General features: G+C 34.5%; 1 protein-coding gene across 1 annotated transcript in view; it reads right to left on the bottom strand.

The window, feature by feature from the left end:
- Luzp2 (leucine zipper protein 2) overlaps positions 1 to 25031 on the bottom strand; it is a 344929-nt gene that overhangs the window by 113981 nt on the left and 205917 nt on the right. Inside the window, exon 6 of the mRNA XM_048360954.1 lies at positions 232 to 294. Coding sequence (XP_048216911.1) covers positions 232 to 294 — 63 coding nt within the window. The remainder of the gene's footprint in view (positions 1 to 231; positions 295 to 25031) is intronic.

Genomic DNA, 25031 nt, shown 5'->3' with positions numbered 1-25031 from the left:
AGATAGGAGGCATGGCTCAACAGTTTAAATACCTTCCAGACAAACATAAGTTCTAGAGTTTAAACACAATTGTGACTAGAAACAGAGAGGGGGTGATGGATGGAGAGAGGGAGGAAGAGGGAAAAGGAGAGGGGAAGAGGGAAGGGAGGAAGAGAGAGGTGGAGGAAAGTAAGCATTCCTATGAGCACTGCTTTTAATCAAGTTGAAGCTAAAAAGATAAATTTTACTCACCTCTTCTGCATGAATTCCACATAGCTTACTCCCAGACAAGAGTTTGTTTTTCAAGCTTTTATTCTGGGGAAAGAAATATAGTTTTATGATAAGAAGTGAGAAACTGTAATTTCCTTAAATAAATCAGCAACATTACTATGTTTGGTTCACAGATGAGATCTTCATGATGTAAAGTCTAATGAATTCATTAAAAACAAAGTTAAATCTGCAATGTAAAACAGTGTTCTCATTTTCCAACTAAAGTGCCCATGTATTAGAATATTGATTTTGAAGATACTTGTTACTTAACCTTATTTTTAACTTCTATTTATTATCCTTATGATTGTGAATTTGTTAGATAGCGTCTGCAAATCAGTAATGCATGCTAGATTCTGAACAATCACCTCTAAACTCATGCATTTGTTTCCACCATTGTCTGTAGGTTTGCCATCTTCTATTTATTATTACTTTTTAATGTTCCATCTACCAAATAGTGGCACAGACACATTAAAGCATCTGCATTTTTAGAAGACTAAATTTTTATTGTAGTATTCTTTAATATATTTACTGGCATACATTAGTTGCTTAAATCATTATAATTTGATAGTTCCATTACATACATAAAAATGTGTTGATCAAATTTGCTACTCTATTAAACTTTTTTACTCCTCCTCTTATTTTAGGAACTATTCCAATGACTTTCATTTTCTATTTTCATACATGTATAAAACACTTCCATCAAACCTTTCACCATCAAATTTTACCTTTGCCTCCAATAATGGTTTCTGCCTTCAAACAATCCTCATTGCACAATTTTGTCATTATTTTCTTAAAGTCTACTTTTCCCTCATGACAGAAATGTGTAGGGTGGTCCTTCTCTGAATTCTTTCACTTAACACAGTAATTTCTGATAATTTTTCATTTTACTTTTCATCAAAATATCCCTAAGGCATGTATGCTAAATATTCCTTTTTCTCATTCTTTTTTTTTAATATTTGGTGTTACTAGAGGTTCTTTCCTTTTTATCCCAGTTAATGTCTTGTCTTTTTTAATCATTCTAATTTTAGACTGTGATCTTCCAACAGCTGAAATTATCTGTGCATAACCTTGTCCACATTTATTTGAGATAATATCTCAGGACTATTCCTGGGATGGTCATACAACCGCTAATTTCCCACTTCAAGATTCCACATGTATTTAAAAATCTTATTATCTTGGTTACTTTCTTTAAAAGCCTTTATCCTTTTGTCATTCCTTCAACACAGGCTCCCATTTGCTGCATTACTTATAAAGTCTCCTTTCCAGATCCTCACCGGCACAGCAACAGACAAAGGCCTAATATCTGTCATCTACACAGAACTCAAGAAACTAGCCCCCTCCAAACCAGTAAATGAATTATTTAATGGGCAAAGGAGCTAAAGAGAGACTTCACAGAAGAAGAAATAAAAATGCCAAAGAAACATATGAGGAAATGTTCAATGTCCCTGGCAGTAAAGGAAGTGCAAATAAAAACAACCCTGAGATACCACCTCACTCCAGTTAGAATGGCCTATACTCTCAACTTAGGCAACAACAAATGCTGGAGGGGATGCAGGGAAAGGGGAACCCTTCTCCACTGTTGGTGGGAGTGCCAACTAGTACAACCACTTTGGAGAACAGTATGGAGGTTCCTCAAAAAGCTCAGCATAACCATAACCTATGACCCAGCCATACCACTCCTAGGCATCTAACCTGAACAACAGGTCTCAGGATAAAAAAAAAAAGACATCTGCACATCCATCTTTCTTGCTGCCCAATTCACAATAGCCAAACACACCCAGAAACAACCCAGATGCCCCACTATAGATGAATAGATAAAAAAAAATGTGGTATCAGTCCACAATGGAATACTACATAGAGATTAGAAATGATAAAATATTGGTATTTTCAGGGAAATGGTCAGAGCTTGAACAAATAATATTGAGCGAGACAAGCCTAGAATACAGAGAACAAAGGCGCACAGTCTCCTTGATATATGACTGTTGGGGGGAGGGGGGGTAACAGTAGAGACCAGGTCTGCAAAATAACAAACTTATTTTCAAATGATATTTTCATGTTTGGGTCAGCGATTTACATTATGTATCTAAAACCAAACAACTACTAAACAGACATAAAATGGTCTAGGATAGACCTATCAGAGGATCACAATAGCTAAACAGCTATTTACACATGATTACATAAGAGGAGGATAAGCAAAAAGAACTCCAAGAGAAGGACACAGGAGGATTCTATTGTTGTCATTACATTTAATGTTCTAGGTGAATTTCCTTTGCTGTACCCCACATGGTTACTGTTTTTTATTTAAATACACTGGATATTGTATTTATCCTTACCTGAACTAGGGAAGGGAAAGAAAAAATAAGGAAAGGTGTAACAAATATGAGAAGAAATGTACTCACTAAGTTATTATGTAACTGTACCCCCACTGCACATCACCTTGTCAATAAAATTTAATTAAAAAAAAAAGAAACAAAAGTCTCCTTTCCATAGTCTATGGATATCATTTATAATTCACCTTATGTAAAATATTCTTTACAGAGTCAACTTCATAAAATATGTGTAGAAGTACGACATCACTGCAGATCTCTCATAGGATATTTTAAACTATTACTTGCTTCTGAAAAGTTATATAGCAGAGAGAAGGAGACAAAAATGTGCATATACTTGGGGATGTGTTTGTACATCTGCAGAAAATTGGATGGAAAAAGTTAAAGGACCTGTAGTGTTTTGGATCTAGGGAAGTTGAGGGAAAGGATGGGATTGGGAGAAATGGGGGAGAATTATAAAAGGGGTGATATTGATCAAGAGTCACTACACTTATAAATTGATAGATTGCATTTAAACCTCTTTGTACAACTACTTAATAGTAGTAAACATTAAAAAATAATTCTGAATGGTTTTTAGATTATAAAGGGCTGTGAAAGATTGATTGGTTGTATTTTCCTATAGGTTAGTTCTAAACTATTCTGAAAAGAAGGAAATATGGTCAGTTCTTAAAATCTACATTAAATACTACTTTTGGCAATTCCATGTCATAAATAATACAAGAAATATCCTTGTTTTTTCTGTTTGGTATATCTATAACTCACCATAAGTATTTGTATTTTTATTATAAATATTTTTTGTTTCAATGCATTAATTAAAACATGATATTGCTGTTTTCTCCCTTAAAAATAAATAAACAAATAAAATATTCATTTCATTAAAAGAAAAACATATAAACCAGTTGATGGTGGCTAACTCCTGTAATCCAAGATACCCAGGAGGCTGAGATCTGAAGATTGAGATTGGAAGTAAATGTAGGCAGACAAGTACATGAGACTCTTATGTCCAATTAATTATCAGAAAACCAGAAGTAGAGGTGTGACTCAAAGGGGTAGAGCTTTAGCCTTGAGAAGAAAAGCTCAAGAAGAAGAGTTCCTGGGACTGAATTCAACCCCATAATTATAACAAAACAAAACAAAAAGCGTAGGCAATAACATACTATATACCTTTTAATTCAAATATATAAACCTTATATATGTGTATTTAAATTTTAAAGGCAAGATGACAAGTTAAAATTATTGTATGATTATCTGATATGATTATGTGTTAGTTCCCAAAGAATCTATGCTATAATTTTTTAAGTTACATAAGAAATGTACTCACTGACTTATGTATGTAATTGTAACCCCTCCTTGCACTACTTTGACAATAAAATGCTAAAGAAAAATTTAAAAATAATTTTATATTTTAGTCAAGTTTTTACAACTGAATAGTATTGAAATGAAAAATACGTATCAATATGGAATACATTTTAATAAATGATGTGATATTTCTTAGTGTTTGCATACGCAAGAGAGAGAGAGAGAAAGAGACAGAGACAGAGAAAGAGATAGAGAGTTTATCTATTCCCCTCAGAATAATTAAGTATGGAATTTCAAGGATCTCTTTTTGGCTTCATGTTTGTTTGTTTGTTTGTTTTTGTTTTGTCCAGTTGCTTGAATTCAGTGTTTGCTTCAGATGCATGGAAAGCCTGAATTCCCAACTGATTTTTTTCCAATGCCAGAAATACTATAAAACTGATAACTGTTTGTTATGAATGTGAAAAAATGTTTGTAAATTAGTGAATGTGTACTTGGCAATAAGGACTTTGGCATTGCTACACATTAAGCTGGCAACCCATTACCACTGTGAAACACTCTTCTATTGTAGTTCTTCCTTTGACAAAGACTACCTTTTAAATACATCCCCCTTTAAACATAATCATTGCATTATTCAGTGTACATGATGTTCCTTGGGAACCAAAGAAGCAAATTACATCAAATCATGAAAAATTAGGCAATGTGGATTTAATGACTTGGGGCTTCTAAAAATATTGTTATTTTATAATGTTCTATTTAGTGTTTGCAAAATGTCATTTCTTGTCAAGACACATTATACTATTTCATTTTTCTGCCTTGTCCCATATTTTGACATCATTTTTAAGTCAGAAATTTTGACTCTTCTGTTGTAATATAGAGAAGGTATCTTGGATGAATAGCACAAAATATGTGTCCAAATGTTAATTGAGTAAATGAATTCAGGAACCCACACAAAAATGATGACCCCAGTCTGAAACTTTCCTCTCTATAGAACAAAAACATATTACTTAGTTATTGAGATACATCTAGGAAATGAAATTACAAGTCAGACTAAGTCAAGATATTAGAATTTGAAAAAATATTAATGAATTAATCTATAAACATTTTGGGGGATGGAAATGGTAATATATCCCTATGATTTATTGAGCACGATTTTATTTTACTGAAAATTAATCTTTAAAAAACTTAGGAATTTTTTGGCATAGAGATACTCTTAGCAAGGCCTATAAAGTGATGGTTCTTAAAAAGCATGGGCATTATACATGTGTATGTTGTAAGAAATTAAAGATCATTTGCCAATTGAAACTGTCCACCAATAGTCATTGCACTCTATTTAAGTTCAATAGTACTTAGGACTTGGTAACAAATAATGAAGTTGCATTTTAGTTTCATAAACAGATACTTGTCATTTTGACCTAGTTTCTCTATAATGAAAATTATCCACCAAAAACCTACTTTACAGCAGGGTTTAAAATTATACTTACACCCCAAAAGTGAGAATATACTAGGGTTCAGCTAAGAATTTAAAAAATTTTAAAAATATTCAAATATTGAATATCTTGTATGTCCATGACATATTCCTTCTTCTTGGAATTACAGTGAGTTTTCTGGTGAGACGTATCTGTGCTACTCTTATGTTGTCTTGGAGGAATTCACTGAAATACCAATATCAAGGAAAAAGTAGGACCCACATCTACTGAAGTATGGTCATGGCCCAAATTTGGTGAAGTAATACAACCATTGCTAATGAGACTCAAATATAAATCTGTGTGTGTGTGTGTGTGTGTGTGTGTGTGTGTGTGTGTGTGTGTCTATGTGTGTGTGTGTGCGCGCGTGTGTGTATTTTTAATAACTGCTTACATGGTTTGAAAGGTATCATGAAGTTAATATTTTCTGATAATAGATCTTGCATAGAAGACAGGAACATGGAGAGAGAGTGAACAGAGTCATTCACTTTGCTGCAATTTCTCACGTAGATCTAAAATTTGCCTTGCATTGTTCCATGCTACTTTTCAGTTACTTTTACATAGCCGTCCTCCATTGTCCATATCATCCTTACATATGTTTTCTCTTCTTCATGAGACAAAATTTTCAATTTTCTCATACTATTGGAGAACAAGTATTACAACTTGTTGGGTATACTGCTTGCATACATGTTAGAACTTCCTAAGAAAAGTGACAGAAAAAATCACACTTAATAAATCCTTTTCATTTACATTTGATATTTGAGAACTTAAGATGTATTTTTAGAACAGCTTACGTAGTAACACAAGTCCAACAAAAATAAATTATTAAAAAACTTCTGAACTACAAAGCTAGAATGAACAATCACAATTGTAATACATATCTTGAGTCTTGTCTGTATGTATTTAAAAAAGTTTACTTTCCTTAAAGCTATATTGAATATTTTTAGGTTAAAAATAGAAAATAAGGTGTTTAGTTCTAATTAATACATACAATAATGGCTATGGCTATCAAAGTAAAGTTTTTGTAAGGTTTGTGTGTTCAAAAAAGACAGATCTTAAGAAAATAATTGGAATGCAGGCAGGAACCAAATGGAAAGAGGTATTTCCAGTCTTGAGACAGATGTGAAATGATTTTGACCATAGCATATTCCATGGCTTGAAACATGACAGAAATCTGTGGCCTTCCTGAATTTTCAAAGTTAAAGTCAGATTCTGAAGCCACTTCAGAAAATCAAATATGGTAAACCATATAAATATTAGCATCACATATTTTAGACATAAATGCAATAAACCAGTGTGGCTGAAAACATGAATAAATATGAATTAATTTCTTCATAATGCAATTAAATTTAACCCAAGAGCAAAAGCACCTGCAGTGGCATCTAAAATAAAACTAGACTTTGTTGTGTCTCGCTGTGGAAATCAGTTCCTATTTTAGAACATCCTAAAACTGACTGTGCAGAAACCACTTTAGATGACAGCTTGAGGTTTGCCTTGCCTTCTCTTTAACTGTTTGGATTAAAAATATAATTGGAAAGATAGGGTTTTGCCCTTTCAAATACGTCATTTTGCAAGTGGAAATTATATATCCCATATTATAGTGGGAGATAGGGACTGGAGTTGACATTTTTCTATGCTACGATCAACAAAAAGATACTTCCTCTACACCAGGGAGTTAAAATTTTGGAGTTTTTTTTTTTAAGTTGATAATTAAGGATAAGAATCTGAGCACATAAAGTCAGCAACACACTATGCATAATACATTGATTAAATAGAATTGATTAAAATAGAATAGATCTACAAATCCCTTGAGAATACCTTGTCCCAATTCAGACTACTATTAAAAAGTACCACAGAATAAATGGTGAAAATCATTTCTTATGAATAGAAAAATTATTTCATATGATTATGAAGGTTCATGTGCCCCAAATCAAGGTCACAATACATTTGGTGTCTGGTACAGACTCATGTGTCAAATTAAACATTTATTTTGTTAAATGGACAAAGGATGAGGAACATAAAATAATTTATTTTTCTGAGGTTCAGTAAGATAAAATATTGACAAATTTCAACATACTGATTTTATAAATTTAATGTTCTGGAATTGAATTAGCCTCATCTTGCACACAAGATGATTTTCCAAATAGTATGCTTTATTTGTAGTTTGGAACAGTAGATTTAAATCCTGTGTGATATTGGACACAACTTGCAATTTTCTGTGTATCTTCCTGCTTTCTCACTCATAAAGCATGATGTTAGTCATAAACAATACGTCCTATACATAAAACACAAATAACAGTAGCCAGCAGAATAACAAGCATGCCTGTGCCTGCACAAAAGCCAATCCTGGGGCCACCTAAAATCATGGCCCTGATACTGTTTCTGAGATTTTATGCTCATTTCTAGGACTTTGTCACTTGCTCATAGCTCCACTTCTGGCTTATTTTGTGATTAATTGGAGATAAGGGTCTCACAGAGTTTCCTTTCTGGTTTGTTTTTGAACTTCCATCTTCAGATCCCAGCCTCCTGAATTCCTACGATTACAGGCATGAGCCATTGGTGCCTGGTTGGCCATTTTCTTTGATAAAGACTTGCGTTGTACACATGCAACAAACTAAAACTAGATCCTTATATATCACCCTGCACCAAAATAAACTCCAAATGGATTAAAGACCTTGAAATCAAAACAGGCACCCTGAAAACACTAAAGGAAGGAGTAGGAGAAACACTCGGGCTCCTTGGCACAGGACAGAACTTCCTTAACAAAGACCCTGAAAGGCTACAAATCAAAGAAAAGTTGGACAAATGGGACTGCATTAAACTGCAGAGCTTCTGCATGGCAAAGGACATAGCTCTCAAGATAAACAGAAAGCCCACAGACTGGGAGAAGATCTTTACCGGACATTCAACAGACAAAGGCCTCATCTCTAAAATATATGCAGAACTAAAAAAATTACCTTCTTCCAAAACAAAACCGCAAAGAACCAATAGCCCCCTCAACAAGTGGGCTAAAGACTTACAAAGAAACTTCTCTGATGAGGAAATGAGAATGGCCAATAGACATATGAAAAAATGCTCTACATCACTGGCCATAAAGGAAATGCAAATCAAAACAACATTGAGATTCCATCTCACCCCAGCAAGAATGTCATATATCAAGAAAACTAATAATAACAATTGTTGGAGGGGATGTGGCCAAAAGGGAACCCTACTTCATTGTTGGTGGGAATGTAAACTGGTTCAGCCACTCTGGCAAGCAGTATGGAGATTCCTCAGAAGGCTCAATATAGAACTCCCCTATGACCCAGCAGCCCCACTGTTGGGTATCTATCCAAAAGCCCACAAACAAAATCACAGTAATGCCACCAGCACAACAATGTTCATCGCAGCACAATTTGTCATAGCGAGAATCTGGAACCAACCCAGATGCCCCTCCATAGATGAATGGATCAGGAAAATGTGGTACATATACACAATGGAATTTTATGCCTCTATCAGAAAGAATGACATTGTTCCATTTGTAAGGAAATGGAAGGACTTGGAAAAAGTTATACTAAGTGAAGTGAGCCAGACCCAAAGAAACATGGACTCTATGGCCTCCCTTATTGGGAATAATTAGTACAGGTTTAGGCAAGCCATAGCAGAGGTTCACAAGGCCCAATAGCTATACCCTTAGGAACACATAAGATGATGCTAAGTGAAATGAACTCCATGTTATGGAAACAATTGATATATCACAGTTGTAACTACTTTCAACGTCCTAGGTGTATGTGTAGTTTCTATTATTGATGATGCTCTTGTATCACCTTCCTATGGTTGTACCTACACTATCTCTGTAATCTTATCTGAGTATATTGGAAACCGTGTTTACTGGTATTGGAAGTAGGAAATTGAAAGGGAATACCAAATTTGAGAGACACAGGGTAAAAAAAGAGAAATAACGACAAAAGCAATACTTGCAAAACTGTCTGGTGTAAGTGAACTGAACACTGGGGGGGGGGGGAAGGGGGGAGGGAGGGGGGCATGAGGGACAAGGTAACAAACAGTACAAGAAATGTATCCAATGCCCAACGTATGATACTGTAACCTCTCTGTACATCAGTTTGACAATAAAAATTTGAGAAAAAAAAAAAAAAAAAAAAAGACTTGCGTTGTAGGAATGAACTCTAACTGCCTTCTGCCTTTTTTTTTTTTCTTAAGGTGTAGGTGGCTCAATCCGATGTGAAATTCTTTCCTGGTAATTTTAGCAAGTGTCCTCCAGAATCATTTTCAACTTTTTAAAATTTAATAACCTTGCTACAGAATTGTATTCTGAGTGACTGGGCATGCTGTGAGTGCTATTTCAGCTAACAGCACACAAACTTTCTCCTTTGACATTAAATAATATCAATGTGAACTATTTGCATGGCAATTAGTATTTTTATCTTGGAACAAATGTCTGTTCCCATTATGAGGGCTGTGTGGGAGGCAGCTACTCATATAATGATGTTGCAGTATACATGTAGAGGCTTTTTTTCTACACTTCAATGTTGGCCTCTAATGATGTCTGAGAACTCATCATTAAGATAGAACCTGGATTTAACTTTAACTCTCTTAGTATTAACTCATTTATTCATTCTTCAGATATGTAAGAGATGTTGTTACAATCGACATATGGTGGATATCAACATATATCAATATGTCCCATTGACTCTCAATGTAAGTTATTGGACAATTTCAAATGAAGGTAATGAGATAATTCTACATTCCTTCCATTGAAGATAGTGGTATAATACTAGATTCCTATTAGAATAGTTAAATTTGAATGTCTAATCTTTCAATGTCTACAGAAAACAGACTAAACTATTTTGACCATGGAAACTTAATTTGCTAAATATTACATGCAAAGAACATAGTGTTTGAATAGTGACACCAATATATTGAGTAAAGTGATATATATAGCATCCTTAAGAAGAACATCCTACTCATATGACTTTTATTTCTGTAAATTAAGTGATCTTAAATATTTTCAAGTTAAAGTTTAATAGTTAAGATCTTAAAGACTGGAGATATAATGAAGGTAGAACATTTGCTAGAGTATTCAAAGTCATGTCATGGGTTCCTTCCCATGCCTTAGGAAAAAAAATCACGTTTTAGGACTTATTTAAATAATTAAATTTAATGGACCCCAAGTCAAATTAAAATATCAATTTTATCATATTTTTGTGCTAAATTAAAAAATAAATACTGGATAAACAGAATAGGAATAGTATTAAAGTTTTACTATGTCTCTGATTTCACAAATAATGCCTATATAAGTAAACAACATTGATGTAATTGTTTATATTTTTCTTCTCTAGTGTTTATAAACTCTTCAATAAAATAGTTCACTCACAATTTTAATTTTTCCAAGATTATTTTGCACAACCATTTTGTATTATTTTTGGTTCTATGAACAAATGTATTTTTGCTTAAACTTGTGAATCTATTTCAACTTTCAATTATTATTTTAATTTCATGATTCAAAGTGGTTACTTGTGCTTTTGTCATTGTGTTTCTAGTCTCAAAGAATGTATATTCTGTGTAACTCCATACTGGCATGGTAAGACATACTGCTGTTAATATTTGGAACATTTTGATATTAACACCAAGCTAAATTTATACCTTCAGATCATTTATCACATATGCCAAACATAACAAGAATATTATCTTTTGCTATGAAATCTTTGTGCAAAATCATACACTCATATTCCCTTTACATATGACTTGCGTATCCTACCGAACTCACAGATACCAAGAAATAGTTACATCTTACACCTTCTCTTTTCCATTGTCAAACTTCTCATGCTAAGACATTTGTTTGTCTTCACTGATTTAGTTTGACAATGCTCAGTCTTTCACTGTTATTGAAGTATCTTTATCAATTTCACATTTTTAAATGCTAATCAAGAACCTCCTATTGACTAAAAACTAACAGAAATGAACCTTAAATGAACTTAACTCATTAAAGAATTATAAAGCTTCATAGGTTATTACTTCAAGTGACTGAACTCATCTAGCATCCAAGTAAACCTCTCTATAATGGCTAGAAATTCCATTAAGTTTACATAATAATTAAAATAAATAAACAATCCGAGCCAAGTTTTAATCACAGCTTGGACCAGCATTAAATTTCCTCTCTCTCCAAGGCCCTGCCTCATAAAATCCATGTCCTTGGCTCCTAATGAGAAGCACATCTGTGTACATAGCACTTCATTTTAGCTGGGATTCTCTCCTAGGAAGCAATTACTGCCATGTTGTTGTCAGTCTACAAAGCCATTGGCACAAAATAGACATATTTGAAAGGACACATTACTGCCTAGCAAAGTATCCCAAAGAAGGAGAAAGAAGCAGAGACTTATCCTTGAGTGAAGCCTTGGGATTATGATCAAGTACACGGAGCCTCTGCACCCAGGAATTTATTATCTAATATCTGCACATAGAAAATGGTTCCAGGAGCTTTTCAACACAAACTGAGATCTGCTTGCCTAACATAGGACCTTCCTGTGGATAATAAGATCTCCAAATATGCTCACTGGGCCATCAGGATCATCATCCCACATCACCAATGCCTAACCTCAAACTACTGAATCAAAAACTGAGAGGCAGGCTTAATTAGGTTCTCCATGTAATAAGATGTTAAGAGATGCTGCAACTCATTTAAGAAGCACTGATAGAAGCCCTGTGATAACTTCCCCTGGCTTGGTGCAGGTGGGGTCTAATGTTTACTCCATTTCTAGTTTGAGTTCACAGGTAGGAAATACTCTAATTTATGTCTCATGCAAATACTTTCATTTGTTCTCCCTTACTACACCATCATGTGTGATTTCCAAGGATACAATGAGCTGAATGCCCTTATATGTTGCTCCAGCACCTGCCTGAGCAGCCCTCCCCAGTGTGGAGAAAGTTCACACATGTCTTCTCAGCCAAAGGATTGTAATGGGCAATCCCTTGTGATGATGTAACTGTGATTCAAAAAGCGTTTAACATAAACTTTAACCATCTACACTCTCCATGAATAATTAACTAGACATTGGAATCACCTCTCTAATACCAACTCAGAGACATTCCCTTGATAGTTTTTTAGTGTTAGAACTCAGCTTTGCCTCTGTTGATTTTGATTCCTAGCTCACAGAAAACTAATCAGGGTTCTGATGTGAAGTTAACCTCTCAGGGTTTCTAGTTTGCAGCTCACTTGAAGAGTCTCATATGAAGGCTAGCATTGGAGACAGGGTGTTTTGTTTATGTCAAACTTATTCTAGTTTAGGGCAGTATTTTTACTAGAGAGTCAAAAGTTTATAGTCATTAGTACTAATGCTAAAATGTCATCAATGTTTAAAAAACAGTTAAATACAAAAGTGGCCTTTTATAAAATTTAAAGCATTTCCTCATGTATAAATTTCATATGTATGATTCCCTTGTTCTTTGCTCTGCTTCATGGGAGTTCCTATATAGGCTAAACTGCAAGTGAGATTTCTAAGGTACTGTATGTCACAGATAAACTAAATCAGTCATATTCTTGCATTTTTATCTATTGGTTTTATTAGAAAAATGGATTTAAATCTCTGTAACAAACCCAGCAAAATCTTGTACTAGAGAGAAGATACATTTTCCCTCTGACTTCCTAAAACAATATTCAGATGGTATTATGAATTTTCTTTAAATGTGTTAACAGACTCTTGTGACATGTCTGTGGAATTGCTCTTGTCTATCTGGCCTGTTTTATCCCCACCTCTTACAATTAAGTAAGGAAAAGTTACAAGAAAAGAACAAGCCTGTTTTCACTCTGGGTGGATTTCTTCTCTTCAGGTACCATACGTATGATGACAGAAAACTACAAAGATGTGTAAAAAGTATTTATTCTGAGTGAGCATTTGCAATGATAAAGGGTACAATGTTTTTAGAAGTAGTTTTGGTGGAAGAACTGTCTATTACTGCCATGGTCCCTTACTCTTATCCCCATTGAAAACCTTCATTTAATTCTGAGAGGCAGAAGTGAAAAGTCAGACCTAACAAAATCTTTAGAACTGAAGAGAAATATTACAATGAACAACAACAACAAACAATTGCAGCACCAAACTTTAGTCCAATGCTCTGCACTTCAAGAAGATTTAGGAATCACATAATTATGACCCTAGTCCTTGTTTCAAGGGAATTTATTTTGCCTCTTGTAAGGAAGCTGCTATAACATAGATAAAGAATTTCATTGAGATTTTATACATTTTCCCCAGAATCTTCTATAGAACATCAGAATAAATCAGAATTTTTATTGTAATCTAGGTTAGATGAACTAGAATCTCTGGCCATATGGCTGAGGAATCTTTATTTTAACCTTTCTTTGAGTTGAATCTTATACATACTAGAGACCTGGAGGAAGAATTCGGTAGAATTTAATTCTTTCAAACATTTTTCTGTCTTAATTTTATCATGCCATTGACAATGACATTGCCATTTCATTTTAAAAATTCTGAAAGGCCTAGCACTTAGTCAATTCTATGTTCACATTTGATTTTTTTTCTTGTAGCATTCAGTTGTGGTCTGTGCTTCCAGACTATCACCAGGGTTTGGATGCATTACAATCTGTGAATGAGCTGTCAGCACATCTGTGTTAATTGCATTTTTGTCTGCTCATGCAGTGTGCACCTGTAACTTGCTTGATTGAACAAGAACAAGGAAGCAGTTTTCAAATAACATTCTTCCTTCAGTCAAAACTAAGGTTTGTATATTTTTTATGTATTTGATGGAATGTTGCAGAACAAAATTCATAGATATATTCTAGTTATGTGTCTACCACTTACAAACTATCACCGTGGATATATCTGTCCTGTGATATTTCTACATCTCAGTGTCTCCAGCACTGATATCTACTTCTTCACTATGTTACTGTGAACATCTTGTGCAATCCTGTGCATGCCTCACAATCATGTCACTGTTACCGAAGCATAAAGTGGAACCTACATGGTGTACGGTCTCCTAAAGTATGTGCAACATCTACATATATTTCCATTACACTGATATGCTCAATTTGTCTGCTGTTCTGGTATGCCTTAAATGAGAGGATAAAAACACATAGGAAGAAAAGACTATTGAAAAATTGATAGGTTATTAACACTTTAAATATGCTATTTAATCCTTCAAAATGTTTTAATCCTCTTGAATGGCTTAATGGCTACACTGATGAGCTGCTAGAATGAGGGCATAGAACAATGTGCTTACACACAGGAATACAGCTGAGACCACAGCACACAGCAAGCAAATATAGCGTGAAACCATTCCATATGGATCTAAGTACTCATAATTAGTAGGAAACCTTTTGCCTAGCACATTAGAGAGAACAAAGCTCCTACATAATACTACTGAATCAAACTAGTCCTGGAGTTTATGACGAATTTTCTGTTCTTCTATATAAAGTCTTTACAGAGAAAAGTCTACAGATGATAACTACCCTAAGAAAATGTTAGTCCTGTACAGAACGATATGGGAAGGACAGTGTCCTATATATAAGCCACAACAAGCAGAATTTGAAAATATGTATATGAAGAAATAGAGGTAGAACATTAGGAAAGGGAACAAGGGTTTCATGATGGGAAGGTATACGGTGGGAGCTAAAGTGGAAGAAACACAAGAAAGCGACCACAGAATGCCAGAGTCACAAGTATCTTGAGGATCCCATGTGTTTCTTAGCTAACATGAAAAAGAAATGAGCAGAGCATGTTTGAGGTTGTTACTTACTGTGTGTGCTTATAGTTAGTTAAAGTTATTTTTCCAAGGACTACGTAAAATATTGGACATAAGATGTGGGATGGTCTTATTCATACAAATACGTGTATCAACTTCATGAAATTTTTGTGTCAAACGTTTTCTTCAGATATCATAAAGATTTCTTAATGTAGGTTCTTAGGAATATAGGCTCCATAAAATAGTAACAGACAGGACATCACAAACAAAATTGTTCAGAAATCCAATTTAGATACTTTTGCTCTCACCAAGAAGATATGCTGGAAGCCCACTTGTATAGAGCCTGACTGATGCTTACAGACAGACAGAAAGTGGCATTCTTCTGAGTGGACCTTCTTCTCCCTGAACAGGATGCTCTGACAAAGGAAGACTGAGGTATCCAGAAGAGATTCATTTATATTTCAAGAACTCTGGAACATGTATATATGATTCCTGATTGACCATAGCAAATTTGCAGGTAAGATTTTAAAATTTCAAGATCTTTATCATAAGCAAATAAACAGTAAGGATATTGGTAGTCTAAGGCTTTTAAGTGACCAATTCCATGAAGGAAATTATGTTGAAGACAACCTCATAACAAAGAACATACTAGAAATTCACAACAGATATAATTTGATACCAAATATATTTTAAAAATATTAAAGGTGGTATAGTGGGAATGGGAAAGCAAAACTGAAAGGACTATCAAGTAAGACTAAAGAGATTTTGGTTTTTTTAGAAACTTTTCAAAAATTACTTGGACATTTCTTTAAATACCTAAAGATTCTTATCCCATGGCTAATATTATCACTTCTTAACAATGACCCTAAATATAGTAAAGAATTTTAGGAAGAGTGATGGGAGAGGGAGAGAATGGAGGGAGAGAGACAGACAGAGAGAAAGAAAGACTGGAGAGGAGAGAAATGGTGTGTTCACCGAGGTGAACAAAGGTATGAGGTTTGCAAAACATACAGGAACCTTGGAAATTCAGGGGTCCTTCCAGCTGAACAATAGTAAAATTATGATGTATCTGCTACTATTAGGTCTTTAACCCAGGCTCTGAACATCAGATACTTTTTGTAAATGTATGATTGAGAGATGTAGTTGATACAACATGATGCCCAGGCTAAACTGTAATCACCAAGGGCATCAAGCAAACCACAAACTATTCTCTTCACAGCATCATTTTATTGGTCAGAGCTGATCAATTATGTTTCTTATTATAGGGAGTTCACTGGTCACTCATACATCACGTTACTATATCCTGGGTTCTTTCCATAAAGTCAGCTTCTATTTCAGTTTACCTGGTGGAACCTATTTGTATTTCATGTATTATCTTGATACTGCTTTCATTGTTATTTCTGCTTCCTGCCTATCTGTCTCACTAGGAGTACATGATTTCAATGCAAGTTGTTATTATCCTTAACAAATGGCATTATTTTCTCATTATTCTCTCATTCTCTCTGCTACTTTTAGCGTATTTAGTAGACCTATTTCCTCCTCCTAGCTCTTTTGTCTGTTTATTATTACAAAAAAGTTCCTACCTTCACTCTTCATTCTTCCTAATTCCATGAATAAACCGGTCTACTTGCTTCCATTGTTAAATCCATTGAGAAATATAAGCATAGTTAACAAATATAATATGTGCTGATAGATATACATATGAACTAGATTTTATAGTGAATCAAAGGAGAAAAAACTAGCATTGGCTGCGAGTCAATAAAGTCTTCTAAGAAAATGTAGTTTATAACTTCAAAATTTTTGCAGTAGATACCTGCCTCTTCATCTCCCCTCCCCCCTCTCTCTTTCTCTTTCACAGGAACACACACATCCACATTTAGCCATCTGTCTGTATGTCTTTATACATAGATCACACACACCACATACACACATACTTTTTTCATTTCTTTGTTGTTAAAGTTATGTACAGAGGGGTTATTGTTTCATATGAAAGGCAGTGAGTACATTCCTTATACAACTTGTTACCTCCACATCATTATATTCCAGCCTCCCCTTTTCTATTACCCTCCCCCCTCCCAGGAGTTGTACAGTTGGTTTACTCCATATAGTTTTGTAGGTTTTGCTGTTGCATTGGTTTTTGTTTTTATCCTTTGTCTCTTCATTTTTGGTATTCCCTTTCCCTTCTCTAGTTCCAATACACATATATACAATATTCAGTGTACTAAAATCAGTTGAGCTCCTTAGCACAGGACAGAACTTTCTTAAAAAAGGCTGAAAAACACAAAAAAAATCAAAGAGGTTGGACAAATGGGATTGCATCAAACTGCAGAACTTCTGCACGGCAAAGGACATAGCTTGCAAGAGAAGTAGAAAGCCCACAGATTGGGAGATCTTTACTGGTCATACAACTGACAAAGGCCTCATACCTAAAATATACGTAGAACAAAAAATTTAAATTCTTCCAAAACTAAACCTCAAAGAACCAACTTCCCCTTCAACAAATGGGCTAATGACCTAAAAAGAGACTACTTTGAAGAGGAAATGAAAATAGTCAAGAGACACATGAAGACCTCAACATCACTGGCCATGCTATATGACCATGCTATACCTGTCCATGAGTACATTTTCAAGAGATTTAATTCAGCATACACTAGAGACACCTGTGCAGCCAGGGTTATAGCACAATTCTACATGAAAGCAAGTTATGGAATTTGCCTAGGTGCCCACTAGCCAATAAATGGATAAAACAAGCATGGTAGATACACAGAATGGAGTATTATTTATTAGCAAAGAAGAATGCCAGTATGTCATTTGCAAAAAACAGATGGAACTGGAACTCATTATGTTAAACAAGATAACCCATGCTTCAAAGATAAATGTATAGAGGATTATTGTAAAATCAAAACATGCGAAATCTAATAATATGAGATGACTAAAAAAACTGCTGGACAGTGAAACATAGAGAAAACAAAGATAGTGAGTTGGGGGTGAATCTGATTGATTTCCATCTGATATATGTATGCCAATAACCTAACCAAGTTCACTAGAAATCATTTGAAAAAAGAGTTGAGGGACTGGGAATATGGACTACTGGCAAGAGAGCTTGCCTGGTATACATGAAGCCCTGGGTTCGATTCTTCAGCACCACATATATACAAAAGACCAGAAGTAGTGCTGTGGCTTAAGTGGCAGAGTGCTAGTCATGAGCAAAAAGAAGCCAGGGACAGTGCTCAGGCCCTGAGTTCAAGCTCCGAACTGGCAAAAAAAGTAAAAGGAAAGAAAGAAAGAAAAAAAGAGGTGAAACAGTGAAGATAACAAATAATAATTGATAGAGAGACATCAAGTAAAGGATATTATATTCACCTGTGGCAGAGCAGAATAAACTCCATGGTAAAAGTCATATACAATAATTTGAAAATACCCCAAATAATGAATATGAAAAGGCCAGAAGTGGCGCTGTGGCTCAAGTTGGCAGAGTGCTAGCCTTGAGCAAAAAGAAGCCAGGGACAGTTCTCAGGCCCTGAGTCCAAGCCCCAGGACTGGCAACAAACAAACAAACACACAAAAAAACAAAACAATGGAAATCTTGATCACTGAGTAGAAAATCTGTCCCATTCCTGAGGCTGGTGAATTCCAAAAGTTCCTGAGGGAGGAAGGAATTAAAAGACATATTGCCAATTCAATGTTATTTATTACTTGAGAACATTTCTGGCTGGCTGTTTTCACTCTCTATATAACTCTCCCTATTTTGATGTTATCCCATACTTCTGGCTCCATCTAGGAAGAAGTATTAATTAGATCGTCATGAGTTTTAATGTCTGTTAATCTGCCAAGGATTGTGAATATGTTGGTGGTGAATTCCCATCTAGCCAGAATTAGAAGTGCAAATTAGAAGGTAAAAATTGTTTTTGTTTTGTTTTTTTGCGCCAGTCCTGGGCCTTGGACTCAGGGCCTGAGCACTGTCCCTGGCTTCTTCCCGCTCAAGGCTAGCACTCTGCCACTTGAGCCACAGCGCCGCTTCTGACCGTTTTCTGTATATGTGGTGCTGGGGAATCGAACCTAGGGCCTCGTGTATCCGAGGCAGGCACTCTTGCCGCTAGGCTATATCCCCAGCCCACTAGAAGGTAAAAATTGGACAGCAAGTAGCAACAAAGTATAACACCCATTATGTGGAGGCTTCTAATTTATACTAATGTAGATATTATAGGGCCGAAAGTCAGTTCTCACTGAAGTGCAGCGTATTTCTTATCCTGCTGCAAGCTTGATTATTTTGTTTGTTAATGATGATATTTCAAAAGCATTGGGGGAACATAGTGAAACACACATTGATCAGTCAGTGGCTGGCCAAAGTTTAATGAAGAGATCTCTGAACAGCTTGTTTCTGGACCAGATCTAGAAGTTCTCTTTTCAGTGTGTGTATTTCTCAAAGTGATAATAAGCTTGAAACAATCACTTGAGGATATTGTTTATTTCCTCATGGGAATTGATGCACTGTGATACTAAGAAATACGAACAAGTATTCTCTGGAAAGCAAAACTATGATATTTTACAGCTGAATTAAATGCAGCTGATTAATTTGAATCATAATTTGATAAATACTGGTATTCTTAGAGAAAGAGATACTGTTTCTTCTCTCACACTCTATATGTGTTGATAAATATTCTAAAAGAAGAAAACATCACGAATCCCTTGAAAAGATCACGAGAGTTAGAAACAGTGAAAATGTGTCTCATAGGAAACAGACAATGTTAAATTAAATTTCCCTGCAAGTTAGTAACTTCTCAAAATAAATGAAAGAAACTTGCAAGTATATATAACCCTACAGTTGCTTCAGTTACTTATTATAAAAATAAACATATCTTGTTAAGAGTTATGGATTTTGTTTTCTGGTGAAAAACACCAGCAGCAAGAGTATGACAAGTATCAATATTTAAAGGAAGATAAAAAAAAAAAGGACAGACAGAGACAGACAACTGAGAGAGAGACAGAGAGAGAGACAGAGAGAGGATACTGTAGAGAAATTACACATTGATGACTTTTTGAGAAGCTGCCTAAAGAAACTATATGGAAAAATCTAAATGAAATAAAATAAAACACCTGTGATCCATAACCAGCAGACACAGGAAACTATATTGAATGCTTCCTTGGGAGCTACAAATCTAGGCCCTTATTCTCTGGAGTTCTTTCTTCCAATAGCAGAACAATGCAAGTCAGTATTTCTGGCTCATCAAGGAAATTGTTTCTCCTTTCTTTGGTGGAAAGGTATTTTCTTTATGAATTGTTCTTCTTCTGGAGAAGAAAGACTTAAATTTAAATACTCTAAAAATTAATTGGTTGCCCACTTAGTTCTTCTGAACTTTGTGAAGCTAATCACATCACTTAGTGTTTCTCAGAGTCTTGCTTTGCTAGGAAACAAGTTTGAGACAGGGATTAATGAAATGAGCAGCACCGGCATACCTCAGTGTGATCTGTCCCTCTCTACACTCCTTCCCAGTACTCTTCTGTCACAGTCTGAGTCTCACTTTCTAATTATTATGCATATTTTCCAGATATTGTGATTATATCTATGCCACGGTCTTGTCTTCTACGTGTGTCTATTTTAGACACATTCCAAAATTCTAGCAAACTATAATGATTATTCTATAAGACATTCATGGATTTCCACAGACACAAATATATTTCTCAGCTTATCACAAATCCATTGTGTTGGTAATGCACTAGCTCCTTTCTGCATTCATTCACATATATACACACAGTAAAATTGAAATTTATTTTTATGTTCTTACCATACTTTGTATGTATCTGCATATACTTGTGTAGCACAATTTCATTGGTGTATTCTACTTTACTTCATCTTTTAAGTGGCTTCACTATTTTAAAGAGTATTGTTGTTTTATTTGTGTTAAAATGATCAATTTGGAACGTGCCATTTACTACTGAAAGAATGTTGTGGTCAATTTCCTCTTAGAATGTCTTGTTCCAGGTTGGTTATTATGGCCATAGACATACACACATGTGGGTTTCAATTAAAAATGTATCTACTTCATTACTTTAATGGGTGTATATCTAGAAACTAAACTCTATGAAACAATTTTTTTCTGAGAAGTAGACATTATACTGTGCTCTTAAAATTATAATCTTAATGGGCTTGGAATAAGGCCTAGTGGCAAAAGTGCTTGTCTCCTACACATGAAGCTCTCAGTTCGATTCCCCAGTACCACATATATGGAAAACGGCCAGAAGGGGCGCTGTGGCTCAGGTGGCAGAGTGCTAGCCTTGAGCGGGAAGAAGCCAGGGAGGGTGCTCAGGCCCTGAGTCCAAGGCCCAGGACTGGCCAAAAAAAAAAAATATATATATATATGTATATATATATATATATATATATATATATATATACATATATATATAATCTTAAGAGAACATCAGGGGAAAATGGTGGATTAGTGAACATTCATGACAATATCTTAAGAATATAAGTCACAATTAAGAAGTAATTTTACAAAATATGTACAGGTTGACTATCTCTTGGGCAAAGTGATCGAGACTAGAAAGTCTTCAGATTTTGGAATTTGGGTGTTAGTATATTTTCATAGAATGTGCTACTTGATCACCCTACACTATATATCTGTAAATACCAAATTATTAGACTTTTGAATATTTGAGACAGATTTTCAGATTTAAATGGTCAGCCTAAGCTTATAGAAACATATGTGTATGCATATATAAATATATATGCATATATAATAAAAATTATTCTTGGAAGACTATACTGAAGACTATTTTATTGATAAAAGGAACTTGGCAATGGTCCTCTAAGAGAAACTACTGTATACTAGGTAGCAATAGGAGATGGATTTTGGGAATACCAAAAAAAAGTGAATTAAACCATGTTTCCTGACACTTTATGTTAGATACGTAGATCAGAGATGTTTCACAGTATAATGATATAAAAAGCAAATTAATTCAAATTTCTATATTCTGACTTTATAATTACTTATTAAGTATTTACTCAGCAATTTTGACTAGGCCATATATTTGTATGAATATATATTAAGAATTTTGAAAATAATATGAAGACAAAAATAGCAGCATGAGAACACAGTATGAAATTAATAGAAAAGAGGCTAAGTTTGACATCATTTTCAGATCACTTTACTAGAAAAGAACCACATTTTAGAACACACAGAAAGAAGATGTGGCATCAGTTCACCTTTTATCCTTGTCTCACATTGTGATGTTTTCTTTCCATTCCCTAATTCAATAAACATATATACAGGGCACAAAAATCAAATACAGTGACAAAAGGCCTAAACCACAGGGAAGAAAAGTGAAAGAAAAAAGAAATTATTTCACATAGTACATTAAAAATAGTAACAATTATACAAAACCTCTTGTTTCCATATCTTGGAGTTCATTTCACTTAGCATCATCTTATATGATCATATGTACATAGCTATTGAGCTATTTTCATCCTCTGCTAGGACTATCCAAGACATATACTCATTATTACTAATGAGGGAAACCATAGAGTCTATGTGTTTGGGGTCTGGCTCACTTAATATGATTTCTCCATGTCTTTCTTTTTCCTTATGAATGGGGCAATGCCATTCTTCCTGATAGAAGCATAGGCCCAATGCAACAGTAATACATATAAGACAATATGTTGTAAATGAACTGTAAAAGGGGAGTGGGGAGGAGGAAAATGAAGGAGGTAACAAGTTTGACAAGGAATGCACTCATTACCTTACATACATAACTGTTACCCCTCTGTATGTCACGTTGGTTATAAATTTTTTTAAAGAGTGTGGTAAAGCTTTTATATTAAGTCAACTTGTTCTGCATTCTATTCATGAACTTCTTTATTAAATGGAAACTACTTGTACAAGTACTTAAAGATATATATATATATATATATATATATATATAAAGTAGAGAGAGAGAGAGAGAGAGAGAGAGAGAGAGAGAGAGAGAGAGAGAGTCTCCAGTTTCTTTTAGCTGAAAATTCAGTAATTTTTATATCAGGAATTTGAGACATTTTGCTCTTACATGGATCATCTTCCATGACTATAATTTACATTGCTTTTAAAGACAGGATGTATTCTTATCAGTCATACTTGTAGTATGTACATATTAGTGTGCAATGTCCAAAACACAATATGTGTAGTATAATATTCTCATTTGTAGCTTTACTGTCACCATCATCATGGAACAAATGTTTGGAAATCACTGTATTAGTAGTTATGATTGTTTAAATGTGATATGTCTCCACAAAACACTTTATTACTAAACAGAGGTAGGCAAGCCAAAGAATAAAACCCCAAGAACTAGTGTTATTGAAAGATTTCTTTATGTTTGTTTTTTGCTGCTATTTTATGTCTAATTTCCTCTGAAAGGCCAAGTCAGTGTTCAAACTGTACCTGATGCTCCTATTCAAGGAATCATCTTTCCAAGAAAGAACTATTTTAATCCACAGCTATAACATAACTCTCAAGATAAGGTTATGCCAATATATTCCAAAGCTAAAAGCATCATTCAATTCTTTGTAGTTGGCAACAATCCTTTCATTTCTCAGAAATCTCCTGGTGAGAAAATCTTAGGTAGAGGTATAGAGAAATATGACATTGTTTTTCAATTTATTTTTTCTGAATGTGATAATAGGAACTGATTAGAAATATTACCTTTTTTTAAGGAATGAAAACAACATTGTCTATGTCATTTGGCTCCCTTGGCTTGTCATTATGCTAGTTGAAAACCAATTGCTTTCTCTTTTAAACAAGACATCATCTCTCAATGTCATGATAATTATCTTGGAAACATGTTAGAAATCTGGAAAGTAATATTGTTTTCTATTGTAGTTGGAAAAAGGGTTTAGATAGCACCATTTAGTTAGGGGAAGACTGGGAAAGGATATTTCATAAAGGATAGAGTCCTGAAAACATATTTCTCAATAATCTCTAAAGAAGAGGTTTTCAGGGTTCTTTTAAAGGCCAAATTTCTGGTAAAAAAAAAAATCTGCCCAAAGATATTAAAGGCCACCTAGTTATTATGGAGGCCATAGATTTGCAACAAAAATTTAAACAAAATAGCAATGCACATGTGCACAAAAATAATATTTTACTGAAGGAGTTCCTTGAGTTCTATATATGTACATTCAGCACTCCAAAGACTTAAACTACCGTGTACATCATGGGGAAAAAAACAAAAGAAAAAATATAATTACTGTGTCTAACCAATGGATTCTTAAAACTTATTGGGGATAATTGGAGAACTCACTTAAAATTTTAATACATTGCATAGCTGTAGGAGTCAGGTTTGGAGATTCCTGGGAATATGCCAAATGAGTTCACCACTTGAATGTAACACAAGATGGAAATGATCACAATTTACTTTTAGTAATTGCACATATATTGCCAGATACCATCCTAAGAATACTCCATATATTAACATGTATTTAGCATTCATGGAAATTAAATTGTTTTTGTTCATCCAGGCCTGGTGACACACATGAAATCCAAGCTACGTAGGACTTATACATCAGACTGCATTATGTTCCAAGACAATAAATATATATTAATCAAATAGCATCTGGTGAAGAAATCTAACTTGATGATCTGTATTTGTAGTCTCTGTTTTGCAGGAGGTGTGAGTAGTACACTCCCATGGTAAAAGACTCCACCTCATGTACTTTCATGTAAGAACACAGTATAGTTTCTGCAGTTTCCTCTACCTCCCAGAATACATAAACAGTCTATGTACATTAAGGAGATTCAGACACACACCTATGAAGGTAAAACCATCAGAGTGAGCTGTCGGTATTCTTTTGTATCCAATGCCTAATGTATGAAACTGTAACCTCTCTGTACATCACTTTGACAATAAATAAGAAAAAAAAACCCAAAGTCATAAAGGACTGAGAAAACTAAAGAACTAGTCAGTAATGGAGACTACAGATACATGACAAATAATATTATATGGTATCTTGTATTAGTTTCAGAAT

This window comes from Perognathus longimembris, chromosome 13 (assembly GCF_023159225.1).
Source record: "Perognathus longimembris pacificus isolate PPM17 chromosome 13, ASM2315922v1, whole genome shotgun sequence".
Lineage (NCBI taxonomy): Eukaryota > Metazoa > Chordata > Mammalia > Rodentia > Heteromyidae > Perognathus > Perognathus longimembris.
The sequence above is the reverse complement of the archived record's forward strand: the minus strand, read 5'-3'. Positions and strand labels throughout refer to the sequence as shown.